The sequence below is a fragment of the Scardinius erythrophthalmus genome, assembly GCF_964197995.2.
Source record: "Scardinius erythrophthalmus genome assembly, chromosome: 2".
Taxonomy (NCBI): domain Eukaryota; kingdom Metazoa; phylum Chordata; class Actinopteri; order Cypriniformes; family Leuciscidae; genus Scardinius; species Scardinius erythrophthalmus.
In genome coordinates, this window is record NC_138222.1 from 54509536 (window position 1) to 54526822 (window position 17287).

Below are 17287 nucleotides of genomic sequence, written 5' to 3' on the forward strand. Positions count from 1 at the left end.
CGGACCATTGGCTGAATGTCTGATGCATATGGCACACAAAATTGGAAACTCTTCAGGAGTTTTGAAGTCGTCACCTGATTCCGGTTGAATTCTACAGGATTTCCAGGAGACGTGTGGGTCGCCTTTTTTACGCTCCACCTGGAAACAAAGCCATTGTGACGCCAAACCCTCTCGTGGAAGAAGAAAGCCATCGTGTTTATATCTGTGACAATGAGCGCTTCTCGGGACCAACTAAACTGGATTTTCAAAAGTATGTGAAGTTGAGAGTCAGACGGCCTCTGCACTATTTGAAGGGACGGCCATTAGTAGCGGTGTCCGAAATAGCGGATGTTACCGAGTGCACTCATTCGATCCCATAATGCACCGCAATAACGAGCGTGTACACTCAACTGGTTAGAGAATACCCATAATACACTGTGAGGGTCACGCCGAGTGAATTCCCGTGTCTCGCCAACCGAATCAATCCATCCATTTTACAAACCGCTGGTCCAAAGTGTCCTGGAGCTGCCTTTTTGCTAAGTTTCAAATGATTATTAAACGGCAAGCTCAAACTATGAAAAAGCAGCAGCCCTTCATTGTCCGTTGTTTTCATTCACTCCTTCAAGTGGACTATATTGGAGAAAATCTTGGTTAAGTATGAAAAGCCCTGATTTATGTATTTGTTTTGTTTCCGTTCTAGCCGTCACATACTGTGATGGAAAGTGGCTGTAGCAGGTAAGTGAGGTTTTATTTACCATTGCAACAATTAGTTAAATGTGTCTGTTCACTCTTTGTGTCGACAGCAAACAGCCCACATGTGTGGTCTTATCAGGATTGATCAGATGTGATCCTCTTCACATCAGGTGTCTAAATGCTCAGCATTCAACAATAAGAGTCCAGGTGTTTACATTGTGTGTGTAATGCAGCTATAGGCCGGTAAGTGCACATTACCTGAACTAATGGAAAAGTGTTGGCGGTTTCATTGCAGGTATTCAATGCTTTCCACTATAGTCTTCAGAATGAAAAACAATCTCCTTTGGCTTCGTTTTTAGAGCAAATTATTACAAATACTACTTGCATTATCTTTCAGTCTTAAAGTTTGGACATACTTGACTAAAATTGTTTCTCATGATCTGAAAAAATGATTGGCCTATCAATGGAAGCTTGTTTCCGCCACAGAATAAAACAAGATAATTGCGACTTTTTATCTCACAATTGCGAGTTTATTTCTCTGAATTGCAAGACATAAAGTCAGAATTGTGAGATATAAAGTCACAGTTGCGAGAAATAAACTTGCGATTCTGACTTTTTTCTCACAATAGCGAGTTTATATCTCGCAATTCTGATCTTGAATTGTAAGATATAAACTCGCAATTTGCCAGTTATAAAGTCCAATTCTATGGAAAAAAATACTGACTTTTTCCTCAGAAGAGTTATATCACACTTCTGACTTTAAAACACGCAATTGTGACTTATATCACACAATTCTGACTTTATTACAACTTTACACCACACAGTTCTGAGATAAAAAGTCAGAATTGCGAGATGTAAACTCGGAATTGTGAGACAAAAAAAAAAATGCAATTAAGCCTACCTTTAAAAAATGCAATTAAGCCTATTTTTTATTCTTGTGCCAGAAACAAGCTTGGTAACAAGCAATATGGTACCTATCGCTTTCCCCTCCATTGATGTAATTTTCCAGGAATCCCAATAGAATCTGTCTGCGGCCAGCAAGACGTATCTTAAAGAGTAGCCTACTGAATCAGATCAAAACACAGGCGAAGTAGCAGCAGCAATAGAAGCACTGACGCACATAAGCTAACGCGATCATTACAGTTTTTCTTGATTGCTTAAACACTATAACCAGACTTTTGAACAAAAATTTCAAAACCATAACGCCATATATCAAAAAGCACACCCATTTCCCTAAACTATAAACGCTATTCCCCTGTCAGATTAGTTGAACTGTCACTGCAAAACTCCACACACAAATCCCTTCATTTCTAATTGCCTACACCATGTTGTCATTTAGAAAGCACTAGCATTCAACATTGTTAACTCGTGTCAGCACAGCTTCAGCTCATTTAGCACACAATTACCCAAGATCACACACCAATCAGAACCTTCATTAGATAGATAAAAGGGCCAGAGTCAGTTCATTGGGTTTTGGAACGATGGATCCAGAAAGACATGAAGGAAGAGGTTGAGGACGTCGCGAGAGCATGCCTGAATGACACAAAACCGTAAAAATGAGTACAGCTGCCATCATTTTGAGTGTGGGTGATGTAGCAGAGCTTTCTCTTTGCCCATACAGGCGTTGAGTTGGTTAAAATGGCCTCCATCATTGTTGGGACATGATGTTGAGGAGCTGAATCATTTTTTCTCCGTCCAGTGTGACGTCGAATGTCTCCCTACGTCCATATAGACGTGGGTTATATGCCCCTCACCACATCTGCACTAAAACCTACCCTTCGTTTTTTCAAAAAATTAAACCCTTATTGGTATAAACCACGGCAATGTAGCCCATTTGAATGTAATACATGGCGATTTAGCCCTATATTTTATTATTTCATAATTATATACGTCTCTCTAGGATGTTATTTGGTCCATTTTGGTGTTTGTGTTTGGGGAGCGGCCAGTTGAAGCAAGGGCCAGTGCATAACCTGAAGTGTCTTCGGACAGCTTATGGTGTTTATTATAGGAGGAGGAGGAGGAAGATGGGAGTGGAGGAAGAGGATGAGGAAGGTGAAGGGGAAGGCCAAAGAGACGAGCATTGCCACTCTAGTTGCCGATGTCTTTGGAAATGTTGTTTTGAATGTATTGCACCAGTGTGTAAGACTATGTAGTCGTGTGTGTGTGTGTGTGTGTGTTTGTGAGGGCTTGTGTGTGATGTCTGAGGGCAAAGTTTGGTTTTTCAGCAAGAGTGAATGGTTTTGAGTGTAGAGCTTCATTTTGACCTGAAAATAGGATGTTTGGGGAATTTGTGTTTACTGTTTTGAGAATATGAGGCATAGTTTCAAGAAATGTGTTTAAGCAGTTTCAAGAAATGTGTTTAAGCAATCGAGAAAAACTGTACACATTAAACAGCATCAAAACTGCTCAATGTTACTGGATGAAAGAGGACTGTGAAGCTCTGATGGACTCAAACTATGTTTTGATCATCGTTCTGAAGCCGATCCGTAATATAGCCTATCAGCTAGGCTATATCTCGGCTATATATTTAAGCAGAGGCTCTGTTATTTCTTTTGATATAGCTAGTGTGTGTTCAGACATTCATTAAGCAAAAATGTTCTAAAATACATCGCTAAATGTAATTTAAAACTATATCACATTGTGCCCTTATTTAGTTATATTTCATGTATAAAGATCAACAGTTCACTTTGTATTGCTTACTTGTGTGTGAGAATTTGCTGCTTCTCCTCAAAGTGCTCGCCTTTCAATCACACACAGCCCTGCAATCTCAAGAGTTCAGCTGGCAGTGTGTTATTAAGGCGTCGAGATTGCTGACTGTGACTTGTCACCCTCTAATAAAGAAAATAGTTCCCATGTCTGGATGTTGTTCTTTCTCTCAGTCTCCCGTGATATATATGTTCACCTCAGCTTTTTTTTTCTAATGCAAACCTGAGAGGCATATTTCCAGGAAGAGTGACTGCAACAGCATTCAACCTGTCAAAGACATTCACTCAATAACTATTTGTGTCCATAGCAATTTAGTCAGGTAAAAAAAAAAAAACTTCATACACAAGTGTTATTTTTAATGTGCTTTCATAAAATGTCATGATGTCAATAACCGCTTACAGGCTAAATAACTAGAACCGTAGCTTAATATTATTTATTAGTTTAGGTTGCCTTGTACAGATCATTCAATTGAGAAATTAAAAAAAAAAGTACCTTTTGTCCTATTTATTAATATGTAACATTCAGGATATCTTGATATTAGCACTATGGAAAAAAATAAATCTTAAAGATCCATCTGATACATTGATTGCATTTTGAACACTTAGTACACTTCAGTCATTTCCATCATTGTGTGTGTCCTGGTTAGCCATATTTTTCCATTCAGGTTGTATATTTTTTTTTCCCAAACGTATAAGTTGTTAAAATACAGGTAGACATATATAAACAAATTCACTAATATAAATAAAAAACGTGTAAATAGTGAGATCACAATTGGAACAAATTGAAAATACAGATACACTGACTCCCAGGTGACACCGATGCAGTAACATGAGCCATCCGCACGATGGCAGCACTCAAAACGGCACTTCTTTAAAGTGCTCGAGACTATAATATCTTTTCAAAATGACACTGTAAACTACCTGATTTTTCAATAACATAATTTTGAGTTGCTGAAAAAGCCTTCAGTTGTATTAAAAATGGTATTAGATCAGTTGTATGCTTGTCAACTCTAATCGAAATTAGTCCGTTACAGATTATCATCTATTTTCACTAACATTTTTGATAACTTGATTATTGGATTACTAATGACTGGATTTGCATTCGTATACATACCATGGTATTCTTTGTACACTAGTGTTCAAAAGTTGTTGTTGTTGTTGTTGTTAGTATTTTTGAGGAACTAATACATTTTTCCTAGCGGTTAATAAACAAAACTGCGTTTTGCGGAAAAACATTGTAGCCGGAACTACTTCTCTTTGTTTACCTATATGACGAGTCACGCAGGTACTGGACTACTCCGCAACGGTTATCTTATCGCCCGGTCTGAAATAGTCCGAATATAAACCCTTATAATAGGCGTACCGTAGTGATTCAGGATAATACAAAAACACGGTTTGGAAGATGGATTCGTGATGTTGTACATTTCAACAAAAAAAAAACCGGTGCACCCTTAAGATGATCAAAAGTGATATTAGTAAAGGCATTTATAACATTACATTATTTCCATTTCAAGTAAATGCTGAGATACATTTTTCTATTCATCAAAGAATACTTAAAAAAAGTATCATCATAGGACTAAATTACATTCAAATGTAATAAAACCTGAAAACAGTTATTTTAATTCGTAATAATATTTCACAATATTACTGTTTTTACTGTATTTATGATCAAACAAATGTCTTTCAAAAACATTTTAAAAATCTTAACAACCCCAAACTTTTGAACAACAGTGTACGTATTACATAAATATGATAATCATTCAATACAATGTGTATATATCTAAGTAACATTGTATTACAGTATGTTACCATGGTACTTTTTTGTAAAGTGTGGAAAAGGTCATGTCATATTGAGTCATTGTAAATGTATCATTATTTAATTGAACTTAAACAATTGTTAAATTATATTTGTAAGGCAGTTAATCTGGCCTTGTGGACCTACTATCTAAAAGTCAAAAAATTCTTTACAAAAAAAAAAGTTTACAAAAAGTCTGAATAAAAAGATGAAGTCATCTTGAAATACCATGTATGGACATTCAAACACCTTCTATGTTTGAAGTTGGAAGATATTATTGCGAAATGTTTCAAAAACGAACATTTAACGAGCAGCAATTTACCGTTAAACATGACTTAAATGAGAAAGATGCGCTAATTCATACAGCTTCTTGTTCATGATGAAACCTGATCCTGTCATAGCGACATCTCACGTCTTTCTTCGGCCAATCGGGTTTGAAATTGATCCTGAACCAGCAGTTAAGGAAGTAATGAACCACTTTATGAACAATCTGTCACCTGGCTATCACCCAGTTTGCACCTTGTCTTCCTGGGCCCACGCTGGACTGTGTCCGCTGGGTAACTGGGTGGCCGGCATACAGCGATGACTCTTATATGTGCCCAGATGCCTGAAGCTCCGCCCACACTGGTAGCAAGTGTAGGGCGTAGCGCCGCTGTGAATGCGCATGTGTGTGTATAAGTTGCCCAGCTCTTTGAACCTGCGTCCGCACTGGGGACAGGCGTACGGGCTCTCTCCCGTGTGCACGCGCTGGTGACGCTTCAGTCCGGACAGCACTGGGAAGCCCTTCCCGCACTGCGGGCATGGGAAAGGGCTCTGGGCTCCGCTGTGGCTGAGGCGGTGGCTCTTTAGACGCGCGGCGTGACGGAAACGCTCTCCGCACTCGGGACAAACGAAGGGCTTCTCGCCGGTGTGGATGCGCTGGTGCTGCCGCAAGTTTCCCAGATAGTTGAAATGCCGGCCACAGTCGCCGCATTCGTAGCCGCCCTCCACTTTCTTCTCCCGCGCGCCCCTGCCAGCGGGTCCTTCCGGGCCGCCCTGAGCTCGCCCCGCCTCGCCCGAGTCGCCTTCCCCGCGAGAGGAAGAACTGCCCGGCGGAGACTGCAGAGCGCTCTCCTCGTGATGCATCAGCTTGACGTGTTCCTCCAGGAAAGACGAGTCCGGGCAAAGGGTTCCACAGAAGGGGCAGATGAAGGTGTGAGAGGAGAACTGCTGACCTGGAAGAGAGCGGAGGGAAATCAAATCATGTTTCACAATCACTTCAAGAGGATTTAAAGAGATAGTTCATACAAAAATGAAAATTCTCTCATCTCACCCTCAGTTGTTTAAAACCTGTACGACTTACTTTCTTCCACAGAACACAAAAGATTATTCTTAGGTATTATTATTATGGTAACACTTTACAATAAGTTTCATTAGTTAACATATACTAAGAATGAACAATACTTCTACAGCCTTTATTAATCTTAGTTACTATTCATTTCAACATTTAGAGTGTTGCGTCTGTTATAGGACAACTTAGTTTGAATAAACTAGCAGACACTGATTAGCTACTTGATCGCCTAAATTGAAAAAATAAATTAATATTTGTGTAGTCTTCAATGTTGTTATCGATAGAGATACGCGGATGGGGTATTGTTTCATCCACAACCGCATCACAAAACTCATCACCCGCAACAACGTTTTTTGACCAAGCCCTTGTCTGTTCTAGAAAGGATGCAGCAAATATATTTAATGCTAATGTATGAGGCATATGCCTATGCTGAGTTTCATTCTTTTACGATGAGATGCGCTCTAGTTCACAATGCAATGCAAGTTAACGCGGCGCGCCGGCGCCGGTTATTATATTGTCTGCTATACTTGCTTTTTATTTAATAAATACAAGCAATCGGTTGATGAAACATTTATTAAAATTAAGATACAATTTGTACAAAACTAAATTCGCTTTAAAGAAAGGCTTTTAACAATGCAATGCAAGTGAACGCGGCGCGCCGACGCCTCCATGTCACGGTTATTATATCGTCTGCTATATTTGCATTTTATATTAAATACATGCAATTGGTTGATGAAACATTTATTAAAATTAAGATACAATTTGTACAAAACAAAATTCGCTTTAAAGAAAGGCTTTCTACAAAGCAAAACTTAATGAAGTGGTAAAAATCATGTCTGATGATTTACAAAACAAAATTTCATTAAGTGGTAAAAACCATGTCTCCCGATATATTGCGCATCTTATGATCCTATCTTTTATTACAATTGTTTTTGAGCTAAAATGTAATACACATGATATATATACACACTGTAAATGTTTCTTTTATCAAACATGTTTGGGGCCAGTCAAGGGGTAATTAAACTCATCATCCGCACCAAAGTTTTTTGACCAATTTTCAAAGCACGATCAGTTATCGGTAATGATACGTTGTTTATTATTGCAAATGTTTATAGCTAATGTTTATTATTGCAAATGTTTTTCATTTGATAAATAAATCTCATAATGATGGCACATCACTATATCATAGTCAGCTTTTATTTCTATTTCAAATGATTGGCGGTCGGTCAAGGGGTACTTCGCAAAGAATCAAATACAGTTGGAAACGACGTAGACCATTAATAACACAGACTGTTAACAATTGTTTTTAATTAGTATTTAAACATTCTCTATGATAAAAAAAAAATTGTAAAAAAAAATTAATAACACAGTTTTGGCGGTTATAGAGTTCTAATGGCGGTGTTCAACTATAACCGTCGGTCTCACGGTTATATACTAACCGTCACACCCCTACTATCAATCTATTTTTTCATACAATTAAAGGGACACTAGGTAACTTTTTAACCTTAACTGAACAGCCTTGGAGTCAGTGGAATGGTTATATTACTTATTTCGGGGTTGAATGGTGGTGGTTTCGCACCCCCCTGGTGCCCGAGAGCGGAAAAAACTCACTTGCAACTTTGGGCTGGCGGGTCGGCGGCCTCGCCGTCAGGAAGTATCACGTGATATCAGGTCTCGCGATGTAACGAATTGCTTGACGGCACTGCACACAACTAGGAAAGCTTTGTCGAGGACGAAAGAAAGAGGAAACGGCAGACTGACCGAGCAAGGAGTCAGACTCGAGTAAATATCGTTCTTGTTGATGGACTAGTAGACATCTTCAGAGGTTATCTGTGCCTGTTCGATGTCCGACGCTTTGTAACGCGTTCTGTCAGGAGGAGAAATAGGGATAGCTCACAGATGAAGTTATCACAGAGGCTAGACAGACTCACGGAGGCGATTGGCATCTCACAACTTGCACTTTATTCCCCAGTCGAACTCGTGTAACTGTCTGTCGCCCGTTCTACCATCCACATCTTTACTTGATAAACAAAAGTAGGATAAGAATGAGCATCAAACTGAAATAACCCGCATACGGGTGTTCGAGGTGCACATTCAACACAGACTGCCGACGACAGTTCAACAGAGCGCGCGCAGCTCTTAAAGGGGCCACACCTTATTTCCACTCATTACAGCTTCCATCCTATTGAACAGGTACCGGTATAGAGGGCGGAAGGGATCAGGCCGTGAGTGTAGAGACGGCTCTGCGCTAGTGGTATTTACGACAGTAACGTTAAATACAAGTACTCCACAGCGACTCTAGGGGTCGCTGTTTGACAAAAACGGAAAGCTGCATAGTGTGCCTTTAAGGTCTAATATTGACTACAGTTGAAAAGTTTGGCATCAGTACGATTTTTTAAAATAAATTATACTCAGTAAGGATGCATTGAATTGATCAAAAGAGAAGTAAAGACATTTATAAAATATTTCTTTCTTGTACCACTGGTTTCAGAAACATATTACGCAGCACAACTGTTTTCAACACTGATAATAATAATCAGACATGTTTCTTGAGCAGTAAATCAGCACATTCCAGGTCATATGATGAATGATTCACCAATGTATTGTATTTCAGAGAAAAATTGTTAATAAATTTGTTATTTTGGATAATGTTAACCAATAACCAAATAGGTATTTAGTTTACACCATTTAAACAAACAATGGCTTGCGATATCGGAGTGATTTTAATAGGCTACTTCAAAAATGTCAAGGTTTTTGGTCGTGCTAAAAACTGTCCATTTTCTCAAGAAATTCAAGTAATAAATGGCGTTTTGACGCTCTTAAATGTGACGTCACGTGACAGATCGCTGTAGTGCCTCGGTTCAGTCTGTTCTTCCACTTTAATACAAGTTACAGCTCGAAAAACATGCATGAACAACAGAAAGTATGTGGAAGGATTAAGAACAACTTACTGAAATTAATCATGTCTCGTGTAATCTCTCAATCTGTGTTTCAACCGCAGAAAGACATCAATAAAACAGCTTGTGCACAATATGTTAGTTTAACGTTGTATCTACATTAGGAAAGTTATTCAATATTCACAGTTTGTTAGTTAGCTATCACCAGAGAGGAGCTTATTTACTGTTAATTATATATGTATATTTTGAATACATTTGTTATGAAGACAAGCGTTCCTGAAAACTACATTATGTGCAACTGACTTGTAGACAAACATTTATTATTGTATCAGAAAATAAATAGCAGTTGAATAAAATAGTTTTGGCTCTGTTGTTAATTTTAATCTCTAATATTATGTACTAGAGGAGAGCGTTCCCTGTGTACAGCATTAATCTGGGGAGATTTTTTTCCTTAAGAAAATCAAACTATCGGTAGAAAAATGTTGTTTTAGTGCATAAAGATCACTTAAATGTTCAGATAAGAGTCAGAAGTGCACAACACAATTATCCCCCGCTGGAATTGACCTGAAACTGCTACGTTCCCTTTCTTCGAAAACACTGACCTGGCTCCATTCTGTCCATACTGTCCTCCGCTGGGCTGCTCCTGTCCTCTCGAGGGGAGCCCTGAGTGTCCAGAGGAAAATGATCAGACACCGACCTCAGGCTTCCTCTTCCTCCTTCAGAGTCTTCATTTTCTTCATCCTCATCTACAGGGGGAACGTCCTCGCATTTGGTTTCAGCATCACCTAAAGAAGCAGAGGAGCACAGGGATAAATCCAACACGCTCTGGGTTTTGATAATTTTTTCAGTCAATGTTCAGCTTTAAATTTGTATTTTTGCCCCCTCAAACACCTTTGACACGTCAGCCGTCATTACATATGAATTAAATAAATAACTGAAGCGAGGCTGGTATAATTAAATGTATAAAGCAAGAAACAGAAAACCCATTTGCGCATAAAATATTACAGCAACAACAGCATTTGAAATGAATACCTGTATACATGTACTACATTATAAGCAGGCTTGGGAGGGTTACTTTAAAAATGTATTCCGTTACAGTTACTTCCTAAAAAAAGTATTCAGTAACGTAATCCAAGTACTATAATATGAAAGTAATGTAACTGATTACTTTTGGATTACTTCAAGGTCACGTATATAAATAAAGTCAAGCAAGAATAATATACAAAAATAAATAAAAAAACCTTTTATTTATTAAGAATTTGGTCCAGTGTACAATATTTGCAAAATATACACACAGGCCTGAATATATGTAAAGGGCTATACAGACATCTAGTGGCTAATGTATGGTATTACAGATTATTTTGTTTTATTTTTAACAAATTTTTAACTAAAAAATAAAAACACAACATTTAGTTGTGTAAAACAGTTTATTTTAAAATAGGCCTACATGTTGACTAAAGCCGTGATCTTTCTTAATTTGCCTGACTGAACTTGGGGCGTTGGCAGTGGGAGTTCCCCTACGTTACCTAGACAGCGAACATCCCGTTACGTGAGAAAAGATTAAGAAAGGACATTTTGGGTACTAAAAAAGCTACTCTCCTAATTTCTACAAAAATAGCAGCGGAATTTCCATGAATTAAAAGCGATTTTACCCGTTTCTACTGGCAGCAGTGATTCAATCTGCGTCTGAGGAGATTGTAGAAGGCTGTTATTTGCACATGCACCAGCGCGTGGCACACGTGAGTCATTACTGGCAACAGAACCAGGAACTACTGTATAATCAAGCAGCGCTTAATATAGTGTTATTATGCCAAAATACTTATTTATTTAGTTTCAAATGACACCATTGTAATCCTGAAAGTATTCCCCCTTTTTTCAAAATGTAACTATAATCTGATTACAACGTTTTTTGACGTAACTGTAACGGATTACAGTTATTGGATTTTTGTATCCTGATTATAACGCCGTTACATGTATTCCGTTACTCCCCAACCCTGATTATAAGCAAATATATGCAAATGTACACATACTACAAAGCATACTAGATGCAAATATGCATACCATACATAATACTATATTTGCACGTATAAACACACTGCAATGCATGCGTACAACATGCATACATGCATGGTTTATCGAACTATACGCATCTATATGTAATATATAAAGCATGCATAATATAAATTATATGTATACTATATGCAATCATATGTAAAACACAATGCTTGCATATTATATAAATCTGTATAAGCTATGCATAATATAGTATTCATGTATTGTGTGTGTGTGTATGTATATGTATATATAAATATATATATATATATATATATATATATATATATATATATATATATATATATATATATATATATATATATTCACACACACGCGTATATTTCAATGCATGCATATAATGCTACAATGCATGCATACTTCATACACCTATATTCATCTATATACTATAATGCATGCATACTATAACATGAGCACGGCAATGCATGCAAACTATATGTACACATGTGTAAAATACGATGCATTTAATATGTAACTACATACACAGGCTACCACAGTCCGTGTCCACAAGACTGGATTGAGCAGTACCTTTAAACTCGGCTGAGTTGAGCTCGACCCCAGCCATCCACTCATAGTCATACAAGCGCTTGCTGGCGGAGGGCAGCATGTTGAAGATGTCCGCGTCCGCGTCCGTGTCCGCGGACCCGCTGTCCGTCCACAGGCTCAGCGACGCGTGCGGCTGCGCGTCGGACCCGAAGGCCTGACTGCTGTGGTCGCTCTCCACTTCAGCAGCGCCCCGCTGGTTCTTATCCTTCATCAGATAGTCGCAGATGGCGTTGATGTTCTCCTTCTTCACCACGGGCGTCCCGGGTTTGCTTTTCTTCGGGTCGGCGCTGTGTTTCTGGCCCGGTTGGTGCTCCGGTTTCCTGACGTCCAGGGCGCTGGAGTTAGAAACCCTCCCGTCTTTCTCCGTCGACTCCAGCTTGGCCTTCAGGAGCTCGATCTCGTCGGTTTTCTCGCGGAGCTCCATCTTCAGGACTCGGATCCGGACTCCGACCAGTTTGCGTATCTCGGACAGCGCGGACTCGAGCACCACCGTGATGTTTCTGCCCAGGTGCTCCGTGATCTCGGTTACCGAGCACACCAGCTGCTCGTCGGGCTCGAGCTCGGAGAAATCCTCGTCGTCTCGGCTGAAGGAGCCCGTGTTGTCCATGAACGCGGCCTGGGACTCAGAGGACGGGCCTGTTTCCATGTAGCAGTGGTTTCTTTTTCGGCTCATGCTGAAGAGCGCAGGGACGCAGCGCGGATGGGACAGTGTTTTGATCGTGATGGACACGAAATGCACAGACACCATAGAACAACCTGAAGCACTTCCTCTCACCTCGGAAGTGGAGTATATGAACAGCGCCCTCTATAGAGCCATCCTGTAGCTGCAAAAACAGACAGGCAGACTAGATACTTTATTTTTATTAATTTTTTTTACAAATGATTGGGTATAGCGGATAATCCTTCTGAGACCCATCAATGGAGGGTTTTCCTCTGTAGAAAACATTACATTTGAGCTAATTTCCCTGACATTTCCCTGTTTGTAAAGAGCACATTCAGGGCTTTGCAGAGATACCAAATGTTTGGAGGTTTCCCCTTGACAACTCCCTCTTCTTGGTCTTTAAAAATTACTGAATGATCAAACCCAAATCTGGGATGTACACATGTACCGGATCTGGGCTGACACTAGGTTGCTGTCTGGGAATTTAGCACTCTTATGGAAACATTATAATATTTTGTAATTATCATTTAAATCTGACTCATTTTCTAATTGTTTGTCAGAAATCAACACCTCAGGAAAACGTTATGGGGTTTCAAATCAGAATATGACTTTCTGGTACGAAACAGGGCATCGATTTCATACCTGACCTCTGTAGAGGACACCAGGACTTACACCATGTTTATCAGGCATTTTGGAGACATAACAAGTGAATAGGGAAATAAATTATATATCAATATTCTTATGAAATATGAGATATTCTAATGAAAATATTCCTAATTAGTTCTCCCATTATTACACGTCTTGTTATTAGGCTACATGTTGCCCCAAGAACACATCATTACAGTGTATATATGCATTGCATAGAAAGAGAATGTCATTTATGTTGCATGAAGTAAAATGTTATATCAAATCATTCTGTTATATCTTTCATAACATTGTTGAGAATCATCTTTATATAAAAGTTGGATAAAAAAGCTTGAAACCTAAAAATGTTAATGTTAAAAAACACCATTGTTTTTGTCAATTCATGTCTTTTAATTTTCTTAGTAAACGGGTCCTGGTGTCCTCTACAGAGGGCATAGCATAACATAGGAATAATTTTTTTTTTTTTTTCAAAAATGTCTTTATTCAATTTGTTTCTTATGCTCCAAACAATGTAATGACCTAAAAAAAAAAAATCCACAACAAAAACAAATCTGGTTTTCAGGACGTTACAGTAAAAAGTATGAAGTGTAATAGTTTTTTTATGAGGTCATGTAGTGATGAACTGGTGTGTGCTTGAAGTAGGCTAGGCTATTTTAATATTTTATACAAAGTATAAAGTGCATAATTTAAAATGACACTTCATATATTTGTCTCATTAAAGACACTATCTGTGCTGTTAAAAATAGTGTGAGCTGCAAAACACAGTATATCAAAGCTAGGAATGAGTCAGGTCTATTTAAGACCAAGAATAAAAGAACTCTATAAAAATGCCCTTTTGTTTGCTTTATCTCTGGTTTTGAAGCAGGACAACATCTGTTTTAAGTAAAGGGCACTTTAGACTCTTTTTACACTTGACTTTGTACACTTACAATCTATGGAAAATACTATGGAAGTCAATGTTGGCCCGTCAACTTTTTGACATTCTTCACAATACCTTCTGTGTTCAAAGGAAAAAAGAAATCCATACAGGTTCGGAACAACTTGAGGGCGAGTAAATGATGAATTTTATTTTTTGGGTGAACTATCCCTTCAATAGCTTTTATTAAACTCATGAGCCCCAGTCTGGGAAACCCTGACGTAATGTAATATTTAATGCACTTCATGTTATTAAAAACAAAAAATGGACTACATTTTCTTTCTCTTTGTATTTTTATATCAATATGGTACAATATTATCCTATTCAAATCAGTGTGTTAAACGAGTTAGGTCAAAATAATCTCAAAATATTCAGATTATATTACCTTAAATGTGTAATGTAATGGATTACATTACTAACTACAATTTTTGTCATGTAATTTGGAATCAGTAACCAACTACAATTTGTACACAGCAGCACTTGGGTCATCATTTTTTTTATAAAAATGATTCAAAAAAGAATGTTACAACAAACACATAGTGAGCGCACACACAGACAAAAATACATAATTTTTTTAAATGCATTTTTAATAATTAATAATCATTCATTTTTGTGGCTTTTATAACCGAGTCCGTGTTAAACCAGACTAGATGTGTTTGCAATTCCAAAATGACAATACAAGACAGCCGTGGGAAAAATAAAAATAAGGAATTTATGGGAATTGTTGCATTACGTTCCACTATAACTACTGAAACCATTTGCATTTACCTCCCACCAACTAGTTGATATTCTGATGTGCACTATGACTCCAAATCTAACGCTGAACACAGAGGTTTCTTTAATTATCATTAAATAAAGAATGGTCGTGAGTTACAAAATATTAATGAATAACCTCTTCAGTCTTAGGTTACATTATTAACATACACAATATTTTCCATTTTGGCTCCACATCAGTCTTTGAAAATGTCCAACAAGCAGCTTCCTTCAGACAAACGTTGCTTTATATTGCACTGTGTCGCTCTCGTTGACTTCCAGCACCCCGCTGAGGGGACGGGACGCTTCTGTGGAGGGGTGAATGCCATTTCTCATTTTGTTCTGGCACTGGCGAAGCTCGGCTTTGTAACCCTCGAAGCTGTCCTCCAGAGTGACCCCCTCCACACCGACCCCCCTGTCCCGCACAGAGGAGTCCACGTGGGATGTTGAGGAGGGGTGCTGGTTACTGACCGCTGAAGTACACAAGCTTCCTTCCTCTGTACCTGGAGAAAAGTTTGCAAACAAGTCAGCGAAGCACAGAAAAAAGAAACATAGAGAATGTGGGAACGGGGAAACAGAAGAATCTGATTGTTGTATTCAAGCTAAATGAAAGTAAGTTTTAGGTTGGATTTTAGTGGCATGATTATCACATCCTCATTTCGTTCGGACCACGAAAATGCTCTGGAATAAAAAATTAATAAATAAATAAATAAATAAATAAAGGCCGAATAAAGTTCAAATTAATTATGAGACAGCATGTTCAAGGACACTATTATGAATAATATAACAATAATTAGGAAAAATGTCCAATCGTTCACTTTTTTATTATTGCTTATTAGTGAGAAACACTAATTTGACAGTGACACCAAACCACAAGGTGGCAGTATGTCCCCATTCGTTTTAAAATAAATCAATTAATCAAAACTCAGCCCAAAAATAATGTCAGAATGGTTTCATTACTTTATTAATGATAAAAAAAATTATTACGATTTATTTTTTATTGTTAGGTGTATTATATAAATATAGAGTGACGCAGGGATGATGTCATTTTGTAGGCCAAAACATGGAAGCGAGTTCAAAAAGGGCTTTAAAATGTTTTTTTTTTTTTTATTCTTAAAAAAATTAGGTCTGTGGTGAACACAAGCTCAAGATATTTTCACGTTTTATTCTTTTGATTTTGTTTTGAAAAAGGCGGTTGCTAACAAGTGGCTAAATGCATAGACAGTATGGCTAAATGGGAGTACAAAGGTTGTCGCAGATATTAAACGTCATCAGCCGTAAATGTAAACTCCGCCTTCATAACTCGAACTTTCAGGGGAAATTATTATTATTATAAAAAAAAAAAAAAAACCTTTTCCATCTTAACTGGTTATATCAAAGACTGAAAGAGTTGTCGGAAGCTTCATGATGGTGACATTGAAGTCACGCGACCGCGGTGTAGTTTGTTTAAAGCCTACGTTTAGCTTTTTGACTTCTGCCCCGATTGTATTTACGCTTCAGACTTCATAAAAGCTGTGTTCATTGGTTAAGATAATCACAATGAACAAAACGTGTAAGAATCATTAACTTTTTCTAGTCACAGACCTTATTTTCTGCAGCAATCCAAAAGCCAATGGAAAAATCCTATTGGTTTTTTGTCGAGGGAACCAGGGTGATGCTGACTTCCGGGTTGGCCTACAAAAATACGTCATCCCTGCACCACTCTTGAAGAATGACCGGTTTTGCCAAATTAAATTACTACAAAAAAACTAAAGAGGAGTTAGAATGAGGGGTGTTGAGAGGAGCATTTCTAGTTTATGTTCATTGGAAACAGGCAAATGATGTAGATGGCAGAGCTTTCTTCACCTCATGCTATCTTAGGTCACTTTTCATGCAGCGAAATCTTATTTTAGCAGCGTTGATAGGTTGGAAATATTATTTTTGAGCAAAAACATGCTGTACACCATATCAGAGATTTTTGATTATTATAGGATAAATGCAATGTTACCAATAATGCTTGGAGCTCATGATTAGTAATCTGAATCAACAACAAGGCTCCAGTGTAATTTTCAAATGCAATCGATGCAAGTATGAATGAAAAATAGAAAAGGAAAAAAAATTTGACATAGAGAAAGTTAAGATGCCAAAAAGTAAAGAATGGAGCATAACGAAACATGATTACACCAGGATAGATGAAATTGAACCGAAGTGTAGGGATGTCACACAAGATCACAGGCAAGTCTAGTCTGATTTTGCTATCATTTATTAGATATGATCAGATTCACACAGAATCAACATGATCAACTACAAAGGAG

The 17287-nt window shown here is 38.0% G+C and overlaps 2 protein-coding genes across 2 annotated transcripts in view; both read right to left on the minus strand.

Moving 5' to 3' along the window:
- Window positions 1-3715: 3715 nt before the first annotated feature.
- Window positions 3716-14507, minus strand: znf16l (zinc finger protein 16 like). Its single transcript, XM_081391502.1, has 3 exons — window positions 12001-14507; window positions 10002-10184; window positions 3716-6386 (listed from the first exon to the last, which is right to left on the minus strand). The coding sequence occupies exons 1-3, from the start codon at window positions 12764-12766 to the stop codon at window positions 5677-5679; spliced, it is 1659 nt and encodes a 552-aa protein (XP_081247628.1). The 5' UTR covers window positions 12767-14507; the 3' UTR covers window positions 3716-5676.
- rgs12a (regulator of G protein signaling 12a) overlaps window positions 14368-17287 on the minus strand; it is a gene marked incomplete at its 5' end in the record, with an annotated part of 36726 nt that continues 33806 nt past the window's right edge. The window contains one exon of the mRNA XM_081391446.1: window positions 14368-15496. Within this exon, the coding sequence (XP_081247572.1) occupies window positions 15225-15496 (272 nt within the window). The 3' untranslated portion in view covers window positions 14368-15224. The remainder of the gene's footprint in view (window positions 15497-17287) is intronic.